Here is a 12,422-nt window from a genome sequence, read left to right on the forward strand (position 1 = left end):
AAATAATAAGTTGTTTTGCATATCTTAAATTTTATTTACGGTAATGTGTTTTATTTTTTAAAATGTGAGTTAATTTAATTTAACAAATTGTATAATACAGGTAATGAAAAATAATTAAATTTGTTTTGAAATTTAATGACAAATATGAATACATGATTATCGGCTAAAATTAAAGATAAACTAAACTGTGAAAACAATCTTATGATTTTATTACATATTTATATATTGATAATATATATATACATTTATACAGTTAACATAGAAACAGAGCCTAGAAATGTACAATGAAATCAATTGATTTTTAAAAATTAAAATTAATAATAAAGTATAAATAGTTAATATTGTGTTTAATTTAAAAATTATGCTTAAATTAACAATTGTCAGGTTAATAAAATTGTAACATTATTTTATATAGCTTAAAAATAAGAAATATTTTTAAAAAAAGTATAATTATATTAACTTTCAAAATAGTTGCCTTTATATTAATTTATATATTGTAAAAATCTATAAAATATAAGCATAATATTCCTGATGATAGTCTTAATATTTGATTGTTATTATTAAAAAGATTTAAGTAATAAATTTATATAACAGTATTTTAATCAATTAATTGCAAAATTGGCAAAAATGAGAAATTTATAAATAAGATTAAATAAAAATTACTGAGTATTGAGAAATTAAAAAATAATTATCAAATAGTTATCAAATAATAAAAATAAATTCAACAGTATTGCTAAAAATCAGTATTACAACAGTTGTGTGCTTTATATGACTTAATAAATGAATAGAGAATGAGATTCATATCAAACAATTGCCATTCATTATAAATATTCAAACATTTAAACAATTAGTAAATTTAATTAATTAATTAAATAATTATTAACAAACAAAACAAAGACTTAGTTCATCGACAATGAAGTTTAGTGAGTCTCAGTACTCACTCAGTAGTAGTCTAAGTATTTTAAGCTAACGGATGATCATTAAGATAAACATCTTTAGAGTCGTCGTTACAATTGATCTCATTGTCAGGTATGAGAAGATTTCGTTTTTCTTCTTCAGTGTTTTGTTGAAATTCATATAAAGGATTTGCAAAGTTTGTACTCTAATGTAAATACAAATAATTAGCGTATATTAAAGTGTTTTTATTATTAGAAAATTATTAATTTTATACATACCTTATCGTTGACTTCAAGAGTAAAATTACGACTTAAAGCATGAGTTGGACTCAAATCGTCGTCAAAATCTTCGCCAAACATCGGGTTATTAATCTCAACATTAATGCCATTCTCTTGCATTCTTCGGTGAAGAAATGCACGATTACTGTAAACCATTGATCCATAAAATTAACAATTATTGCTAATAAATAATATAATTAATAAAATCTAACCTTTTTCTTAGTCTTAAAGCGAATACACCAATAAAGACAATCAAAAGTAGTATGAAAATGATGGCAATAGGTATGACAACTATTAATATCCATTTTGTGGTTAAATCCAAACCATATGAACTGCTTTTATACACTTTTACAGCTAAACATCACATCAAAGAATAATATTAATTATAAATATATCAAATTTCATAATAAAACTAATATTAAAACAATATTTCAAATGGAAAAATCTTTATTAATAATTAAAAATATTTGTCAACTTTATCGTTGTATATATGAGACTTACGACAATCTTCTTCATCATCTTTTAGTGGACAATCAATTGGTCCATCACATCTACTTGATATACTAATACAATGGGCCCCAACTGTTCCATCTGATGCACATTTAAATTGACTCGGAAGACATGTGTATTTGTCTTAAAAATAATTAATATATTTAATATTTAATTTTTTAAAAAAATATAACGATATATTCATGTCATAAATACCACAATCTTTTTCATCAGAACCGTCACCACATTGACTAATGGCATCACATATTTGATTGGGTGAAATACAGTTTCGATTATCGCACTGGAACTGACCCGGATTACATAGAAATGAGGGACAATTTTTTGGTTCATCTATTTATATGAATATTAATTATTTTTTAATGCATTGATTTTAATAATATTTTAGGACAACATACCGGAACCATCTGAACAATCCAAACGTTTATCTGTTAGATGAACCAAAAAAAAAATATTAATATATTATTACATTATTAATATAGATTGTGATCAAAACTAACCGCATTTCTTCCAGAATGGTATGCAATCACACGTTGAAATGCAAGCAAACTCGGAAAGAGTGCAATTGTCAGCACATGTCTTATTATTTTGTTGTGGTATCAGATCTGTGACTGACACACATTCACTGCCACCGTTTGGTTTTATAAGACATAATGTGGGACATGTATTAGCACATAGATTTGCATTAGGAATTGGCAATTGTCTATATGGATGATATACATGTAAATCCATAGGTCTATGGGATGTTGTTGTCAAAGTGGACACATTATTGCAATGATATTTATGGCAATATTGAATGGCTTTAGTTTCCCAATCACTCCAATAAAGAGTGTTCTCGAAGACAGTCAATGCAAACACATGGTGTACGAAATGTGATGTCTTTCGGGTAACAATAATGTGTCGATTTTTGCCGTCCAAATCAGTTACCGCTATATAATCTTCTCGTGCGTCCGCATAAAACAATTCTTTAGTTATGTAATCAATGGTCAGTGCATTAGGCCATCCAAGACTCTCGTTAATTAATATAGTAAACTGCGAGCCATCCATTCCTGCTCTACCAATATAGGGAGTATCGCCCCAATCAGTCCAATATAAATAGCTATATAAATGTAAATATAAAATTTAAATCATTTTTAGTATAAATTTGAATACAAATGGCTTACCCTTCGTATGGATTTAAAACTATAGCTCGAGGCTCTTCAAGACTAGTGTTGATAAGCACTTTACGAAACATGCCGTTTAATCGCGAGACTTCAATGGTGTCTTTGCCTTTATCACACCAATAAAGATTACGTCCGACCCAATCGACAGCAATACCATCAGGACTTCTAACAGTTTCTGAATGAAGTATCTGTTCGGCTGAAGTGTCATTTGAATCGCACAATCGTTTTATAGCACTTCCTAAAGCAGTCACATCTGACCAATAAATACATCTTTCAAACCAATCAAAATCAAGTGCCACAGCATTTGTTAGATTGCGAACAACAAGTTTACTGTCGTGTCCTTTAGTATTAATTTGTCGTATAAAATAGCGATTTGAGAAGATTATTGTCGAAGTAATAGTGCTGTTGGCTTTACACATAACACCATTATCTATTGAATAATAATCTTTATCACAAGAACAGACATATGAACCATAGGTATTACGACAGTGTTGACTACAGGGACGCTTAGTCTTGCATTCATCAATGTCTTTACAGATGCGTCCGCCATCAATAAGCTCGAAGCCATCAAAACAGCTGCACTTATAGCCAATAGGCATATCCTCACATTTCTGGGCGCATTGAATCTTAGTTTCACATTCATTAACATTACATTTAGATTCATCGGAATAGTCGCCACAATCGTCGTTACCATTACAGAGAAGGTCAGCTTCGATACACTTTTCATTCTCGCACTCAAACTTTCCGTCCGTACATTTGGATCCACCGGTTGTTGAATTGTTGGCACACTTGCTAAGGGACTCATCTTCGCCATCGTGACAATCATCGATTCCGTTGCAAAGCCACGTCTTTGCGATGCATTTCTTGTTGCGACATTCAAACTGATCACTCGAACACTTTCTAAAGACACAGTTCTCTGGTTCGTCTGATTTATCGCCGCAATCGTCATCTCCATCACAATAAAAGTGTTGTAAAACGCACTGAAAGTTATTACACGCAAATTCATTGTTTTTGCAAACACTGTGATTACATCCCTGTTCTGGATGTTCATCGCTGGCTTGTGAATCGCCGCAATCATTCTCGCCATCGCAAACCCAAATAGCAGGTATGCATTGACCTGTATTGTTACATCTGAACCAGTCATCCGGACAGGTTCTTGTCTTACAATCTAATGTCTCATCACTTCCATCTGAACAATCCTGATGACCATCACATCTCCAGATACTGGGAATACAATCAGAGTTATTGCACCGAAATTGGTCTTCATGACAACCATAATCGCAATTCTCTTCATCTGAACTAACGGTTCCATTGCGATCATCGCAATCATTGTCGCGATCACAAACCCATGTCATTGGTATGCATTGTGTTGTACGACATTTGAATGAATTTGATGGACAAGAAGTCTCTATATGTTTAGTCTTACAGTTTTCTTCATCAGAATTATCCCAACAATCGTTTTGTCCGTCACATAACCAATCGGGATGAATACAAGCCGTAGTTGACGGACAATTGATAAATTTCTGTTCGGGATCCCAGAAAAGTGGATGTTTGGAACAGTCGGGTCGTTCGGGACATCCAATTTCATCACTTACATCACTGCAATCAGGATCGGCATCACAACGGAATTGTGCTCCAATACACGGGCCGTCTTTACACTTGAATTTATCGGCACTACATTCACAGTCTCTTTCGTCATCTGTACAGTCTGTTTGTCCATCGCAGTGCTTCGACATTAAAATACACCGATTGTTTGAACAACGAAAGAAACCTTTTGGACATTCTCTTGTGGCACAATAGTTGAGTTCTTCATCAGAGCCATCGTGACAGGCATTAACGCCATCACATGTTAACTCAAACGGTATACAAACTCCATTTCCGCACTCAAACTCTATATCAGTACAGCTGGTATTCTTGACAACACATATCTTGCCATTAGATGATAGAACTTTTCCGGTCAAACAATTGCATGAAATCGAACCGTTGAGCAAAACGGAACAAATGTCTTCACAACCGCCGTTAAGTGGAAGACAAGGATTTAAAGTACAATCTTCAGTATCATTAGACACTGCGATTATACCCATTGGTCGGGGAATATTGCGACGAAGTTTGACCACTTGAGATCCGGTAAATTTATCGCAACGGAGAACGGCGTGTTCGACCCAATCCGTCCAAAAAAGATAGTCGTCAAGAATTGCCAAATCAAATGGATGTTTAGGTGTCTCTGTTAATAGTAAATAACGATGACTTCCATCTAAATCACATCTTTCTATTTTATCCAATCTTGCGTCAGACCAATAAAGCTTCTGAAGTTTATGATCAATGGTTAGAGCGTTTGGCATTCGGATATCGGTTGTGATAATTGCGTGCAAATCATAGCCACTCAGGTAAGCTCTTTGAATACTAGGATTTCTATTGTTCCAATTGGTCCAATAGACCCGTGAAGCACAACTATCTACAGCTATTCCTCGGGGTTTATCTTCAATTCCTAATTTTATAATTTTTTCAATCTTTGAACTATTTTTTCTTAAATTAATTCTTGAAATAGAAGCGTCACTATTACTGGTCCAATACAGTTCGCCATACAAATGATCGTAGACTATACCTTCAACAGATCCTTGTTTCTCAACCAATACCTTGTGATCGGTTCCATTGAAAAAACTACTGCTTATGCTTCCTCTTTGAATATCTGAGTAAATGACTCTTTTGGACAAATAGTCAAATGTAAGTCCGATAACATTTCTCATATATTCTTTGTTTGTAATACTAGAATACGGAGCGTTCAGGTTTTGTTCGTTATTCACATGAATTGAATCAATTTCAGTGACTTTTGAATACATGATAAATGCCTCATATGGTGTGCACGTGTGATTGTCTTCGGCAATCTTCCCGTGAGCACACGCACACCGATGACCTAATTCTGGTCCTCTAAACAAACATAGGTCTTGACAGTCGCCGTTATTAACAGCACATCGATTGATCTTAGAAGTGGGTCTTCTGTAAAATACTCGAACATCTTTAATATGGTCTCCCATTTGTATCTGTAAGGGAGTGACCGTTGCATTTGCATTATCTTTGTCGGCTCTAATTATAGAACCGCCTAAATAGTTAGTGTCGGCCCAATAAATATATTGATTATATATTGTAATAGAAATGGGACTAATGATATGAGATCCCGATATTATAACTTCACGATCGCTGCCGTCTAAACTCATTCTTTCTATTCTAATGGCCTGACTATCGGTCCAATAAATTTTATCTTCGAGTACATCGACAACCAAATCATTAATATAATCTATACTAGAGTTACAAATGACAGTCCTCTGAGTTCCATCAAGAAGTGCTCTTTCGATTCTCATAGTAATTCCGATATCACTCCAGAATATAAAGCCTTGTATTGGATGTACAGTCAGTGCATTCGGTTTACTCATATTTCCAGAAAGTATGACATGACGTGAGCTGCCGTTCAAATGCGACACTTCGATGACATCAAAGTCAGGGTCCACCCAATAGATGTTATTTGCAATCCAGTCGACAGCAAATCCTTCAATTTTTTCAATTCCGTGAACTATAATCTGATGACTAGTTGTATCTCTTTTGATACGAGTAATACTTCCGTCATCGCTGTCCACCCAATAGATATATCCCAAGTCATAGACGTAGTCAATAGTAGAAGCCATTAGAACTCTAGATATAGGCGGAAGCATAGGCTCTGAAGTATCGTTTGGTTCGGCACTGATACCTCTTATTCCCCAATTCCATGAATACATAAGAAAGATGTCGTGACCCAAACAATTGGTTTCATTATTTGGATCAACATTAAAACTGATAGCACACTTGCATACTCTTTTGACAGCTGATACCATTAAACATAGATGTGAACAATTGCCATTGTTTTCACATAAATTGGAACCGGTTTGAAGTGATTTGTCATAAACTTTAAGTGAGATCACATCTTCAGTTTGATTTCGAAATATGGCTTCAATTGATCCATTGGTTTTGTCAATCATATGAATTGAGTTATCGATTTGTGATGAAAATAGTACAAAATTTTGGTAAACAGACAGAGCTGACGGTTCCACTTCTTTGCGTGGATTTTCTCCCGAATTTAATAACATGTGTATCACATCTGATCCCAATTCGATGTATTGAATGGTAGCGCTGCCAATGTTAACCCAATACAAACGATTAGGAATTGATTGTAAATCTAATGCAAGACTTGATGGCTGATCCAAATACTTGTTGTGTGATTTATCGACTAATACTTTAATATCACTTCCATCCATAGCTGCCTGTTTTATAACAGCGTCTCTACTTTTATTAGTGTCATCATTGTCTTCAAATCCATAATCCGACCAAATTATTATACCATTCATAGGATGTGTGACCAAAGATCGTGGATTATAGAGACCTTCTGTTATAATTTCTGAGATGAACTCACCCTTTAGATTACATACAAATATTTTCGGATTTGTGTCTTGAGAAGTGACAAACAGATTCTCAGCGATCCAATCAATAGCGAAACCATAAGGACTGGTAATTACCGTATCGATTATAGTCTCGACTGGACTTCCTATAAGCATAGCTTTCTTAACTTCATTGAGTTGAGTGTCGGCCCAATAAACCTGTTTATGTTTAGCGATGTAATCCATTTGTGAGGCATATATTACTTTTGGCAGATTTATTGGTGGAATCGTATGATAATAGGGTTGTTCTAAATCAACACCTCTTATCTCATTTTGTCGCGATATTAGCAAAACTTTATCGTTAGGAATACAGGTTTTGTTATCGACATCGAGTTTCATAATATGCGGACATTTACATTGATAAGTATTGTTTATGTTTATAAGACACAGATGAGAACAGTTGCCATTATTAATGGCACATAAAGATGTTATATTATCTGTTGGCTGTCGTGACGGATGAAATATTTTGATATCAAATGGTTGAGTGATAGCTCTTTGAACAACTTTAATGTCGGTTCCATTCCATTTGTTGGCACGAATTACTGAATTGGTTCTCCAGTCAGTCCAATAAACATGATTTTCATACAATGCAATAGCAAATGGATGAGTTAAAAGTTCATGTCCTCGAAGAACTTCGTGATATCCGGTTCCGTCATATTTGACAGTATTAATAGAGTCAGATCGGGCATCAATCCAATATATTCTGAGTGTGGTATAGTCGAGGACCAGTCCATTAGGCCACGCGCCGTCACTCGAATCTACTTTATAAACAACTCTTCTGTCTTCACCGCTCATTGACGCCGACTCTATTCGTGGAGACTCAGAGTCCCAATCCGTCCAAAACAATATACCGAATCTCGGATCAAGTGCTATGGCTCGGGGACTAACCATTTGTCCAGCAATTAAAGTTCGCCGATAACTACCATTCAATTTTGCAACCTCTATCTGATCCAAATTGCTTTCAACCCAATAAATATTATGTCCGATCCAATCAACCGCCAGTCCTTCAGCAGTAGCCAAACCTATTTGAACGATGGACTCGATATTAGTGAGAGACCCGTGAATAAGAAATCCTCTAAAAATTTTATCGTCCATCACATCCGTCCAGAAAATCATATTTTCTTTATCAGAATTAAAGAAATCTAAAGCTATTGTATTCTTTAAACCCGAAAGAAGAGGCTTAACAGACATTGTATTTAAATCAACGCTTCGGATCTCATGTCTGTTTGAGAATATAACATAAGGTATGGTTGGGTCAGTGCTCTTGCAGGTGAAACCATCAGATTGTAATTGATAGCCACTTCTACATTCGCACTTGAATTTCATCTGATTTATTTGGACACAATCTTGACTACAGATACCCCAACTCTTACAACTCTTTGTTGTACTACAAGTGATATTGTCTTCTAATAAAGAGAGATCATCGGGACATAAACACGTGTATCCCAAGCCATCTGGAATATTATGACACGAACCGGTGCAATGAATTGAGCTCTGATTGAAAAAACAGTGATCACTGTGACAGAGACCGTCCTCATCGGTACCGTTGACACAATCAATATTGTTGTCACAGAATCTGGATATCTGTAAACAAATAGTTCGATTGTCTTTAATAGAGACACACTCTCTATTTGGAAGAAAACAATTAAGACACTCGTCTTCGTCAGAGTTATCTTCACAATCATTATGTGAATCACATTTGCGGTGCAGAGGTATACAAAATCCCGAAGATTTGCACATAAATTGGTCAGAATTGCAGGTGTGGTTCGTCTTAAAGCAAATCTTGTCATTTTCATCGCTTCCATCAAAACAATCTTTCTTTTTGTCGCAAACAAACGCATTTTGTATACAATCACCGGAAGTACAGTGAAATTCGTTGTCGTGACACTTGACAGCCGAAGGTTTTGTCTTATTGTACGTGTTTTGGAAGCAATTCTCTTCATCGGCGCCGTCACTGCAGTCCCAAACACCGTTGCATTTATAACTGGTATCCAAACACTTGTGTCCGGACTCACAACTGAATTGTGTCGACGAATTGCAGAACAGATGACAATCAAATTCATCTGATTTATCGCCGCAATCATCTTCACCGTCACATATATACTCAAGTGGAACACACCTCGAGTTCTTGCAGATGAACTCCATTGCCTGACACTCTTGTGCCGTACATCCTATGAATATCAAAAAACAATTTTTTATTAAAGATATTTTGACAAATAGTGACAAAAAATGACATCTTAAGACATACCAATACATAGGCTCTGATTTGTTTGGTTTGTTTGATCCAACTCTTGTTTGCATTGTATGACCAATGCTATAGTGGCGATGATCAGCAATGACAAGCATATGACTGGACACGACTCGCAAGACATGCTTCGGACTCTCTATTGTCTGTCTATAAAGTGATGGTCAGGTGCTGTCACTTCATCAATGGTACAACTCTTGGTCTGCATTTCTATTGTTTATTATCATTAAATATTTGTCGCTTTTATTGACCAAAAGCTTAGTTACACTTCTGGACCACAGATGGATCTCTTGGTTCGCAATACACATCCACTCATTGAATGTCTCTCTAAATGTCATTATTTTATTGTCACAAATGTTTGGTTGCATTCATTGTAATCATATTTATTGGTCACTCGTTTTAATAATAACTTTAACAATAGAGTATATATTGAAAGTAATGAGTGTTTCCTGTAATTTATAACATTATTTGTTTCATTTATAAAATAGTTTTTTAAAACTATAATATCAAACATATTTAAAACTATTTTTGATTTAAATTTAAAACTGTTTTATTAGTTTAAACATTAATTTATTTTTACTAATAAATTTAATTTATTACGATATTAAAATTAATAAAATTGACATTATTATTTCATTACCTCATTATATAATGATGATAATGATATTAATAATAATAAAATTGTAATTATTTTTTATTATCTGAAAAGATGACAAAACTATTTTATCGGTAAACATATTTTACATAATAAAAAAATCTAAAAAATAAATAAATTGATTATAATAGTGATAAAAATTGTCTTTAAGTTTAATACTAGTAACTATAGGTCAATTTACAGTATTGTATTGTACAATATTTATCATATACTGTAGTAAATAGGTTTAAAATTATAAGATAAGTAATATACAGTATATATAAAAATATATTTTATTTAATGCAAAGTGTAACTATCATATAATAATATTATTAATCTAATCTAATAAAAACAGATTTAAAATGAATTAATAATAAATAATTCATATAATTAATTAAACTTTAAAAAATAATTTAAGAATTTAAATATTTAAGTTATATATATATATAAATCTCTCTCTCTAAATATATATATTATAAATACAGTACTTTATATTGTTTAATAATAAAGTGGGTCAAATTAATTATAATTAATGATAAATCAAATATTATATGAGAAATATTAAAATCATAAAACATTAAGGTTATGTTGATTGTATAAAATAGTTATAAATTAATTTTTAAATTTTTCTTTCTGTATACCGGTATAACGTTATTATATTTGAAAAACACAATACATAATAATCAGACATCAATTAATTCTTTGATGTTTTGATTAAAAAACAAAAATATAAATAAAAAAATGAATTCAATTACTTTTTTAAAGTTAATTTTCGGTTTCAGTTACATTTTCTTTACTCTTTTGACAACAACAACAAAAAATACATAAAAACACAAACTTAATGAAAGGATTTTTCTAATTATTGTCTGAAAAGTTTTTAACAATTTTTTTAACGCTAGTTTATGTTATCAACAATTTTTAACAGATTTGTTTTAGAGATATCATTGATTTTGATTATATAGTTGTGTAAGTATATATATATATATATATATATATATATATATATACAATATATGTATCCATAAGTATCTAATGGAACAAATGGTAGGATTTGTTATATAAAAATAAATGACAAATAATAGTGAAGTGTTTGAAACACATTTGAAACATTGCTTTCGGCGAAAACTTAATTGAACTCTATTTGAACGCTATTATCGGCCAACCATACCATTGAACACTTAAGAGACGCTTCAATGACACCAATGCCTCCCAATTCAAGTACAATGACTTTATTTCTCCTAATATTTTGCTATTAAAAACAAATATCACCGGAATTTGTCAGCATTTCTTTTATTTCTTTTTATAATAATTTTCTTTAATTATTATTTATTTATTTTTTATTAAAAATTAACTATAAGTTACTTAATAATTTAAATTCACATATTATATATAATTTTGCTATAATTATGTATATAAATATTTACTAAACAGTTTTTTAAATTAGAAATATAAATAATTTCTGTACTTTATTTATTTTTAGTGCTTTTTTCAAAATGTTGTATCAAATTATTCTTTAGCGAAATTTTTAAAAAATAATAAATCTTTTCTTATTAATTCCAATATTTTATTTTATTTTTGTATTATACTAAATTTAATGTCAACTGTTTTAGTTTTAAACAATACCCTAAAAATTCACAATAAATTCACATTTCTGCTATTTTTGCCAAAATAATTAATTTTTGTAAAATATTTACTTGAATATATTGAATAATAGTTTTAAATATTAATTTATGTAATTAATATTTAAGCAAAAATAACTGCAATTACTCACATTGTGTATAATTGAATATTTAATTTATATATATATATATATAAAATATATTTAAATATAATTAGCTATAAATAGATATATTATATTTTTGGTTAATATGTAACTAATATCATAAAATTTATTTTTATATGTATAATTTTTGTTATATATTTTTACTAACAATTATTAAGTATAAATTGATAAGTATAAGTATTTATAACTATTTATAAATTAAATATTTTGACTCTAATTAGCTTAAGGACTATATTATACAATATATTATACTATAATATTCAATCCAAAACGTTCAATAAAATAACACAAATATATTAATTTTTAATATTTTATTTTTATTTTTATTTTATATTATACTATAAAAATTTATAAATATATTTGTTTATTCAAAGTTATAAAAATGAATTTTAAACAAATATGAGTAAAAACAATTGTCTTATGAAATCATAAGTTCATTGTATTTAAAT

At 31.1% G+C, this 12,422-nt stretch overlaps 1 protein-coding gene across 1 annotated transcript; it reads right to left on the bottom strand.

Annotated features, from left to right (window-relative positions):
* Positions 1 to 791: 791 nt before the first annotated feature.
* LOC128965578 (low-density lipoprotein receptor-related protein 1B-like) lies at positions 792 to 9,860 on the bottom strand. Its single transcript, XM_054312288.1, has 9 exons — positions 9,560 to 9,860; positions 2,846 to 9,482; positions 2,183 to 2,781; positions 2,081 to 2,110; positions 1,881 to 2,015; positions 1,677 to 1,808; positions 1,388 to 1,529; positions 1,176 to 1,320; positions 792 to 1,102 (listed from the first exon to the last, which is right to left on the bottom strand). The coding sequence occupies exons 1-9, from the start codon at positions 9,681 to 9,683 to the stop codon at positions 962 to 964; spliced, it is 8,085 nt and encodes a 2,694-aa protein (XP_054168263.1). The 5' UTR covers positions 9,684 to 9,860; the 3' UTR covers positions 792 to 961.
* Between the last annotated feature and the right edge of the window lie 2,562 nt (positions 9,861 to 12,422).

This window comes from Oppia nitens, unplaced genomic scaffold (assembly GCF_028296485.1).
Source record: "Oppia nitens isolate AA-2021 unplaced genomic scaffold, nextdenovo-longstitch-racon4-pilon3 scaffold17_pilon_pilon_pilon, whole genome shotgun sequence".
In the NCBI taxonomy this organism is placed as follows: domain Eukaryota; kingdom Metazoa; phylum Arthropoda; class Arachnida; order Sarcoptiformes; family Oppiidae; genus Oppia; species Oppia nitens.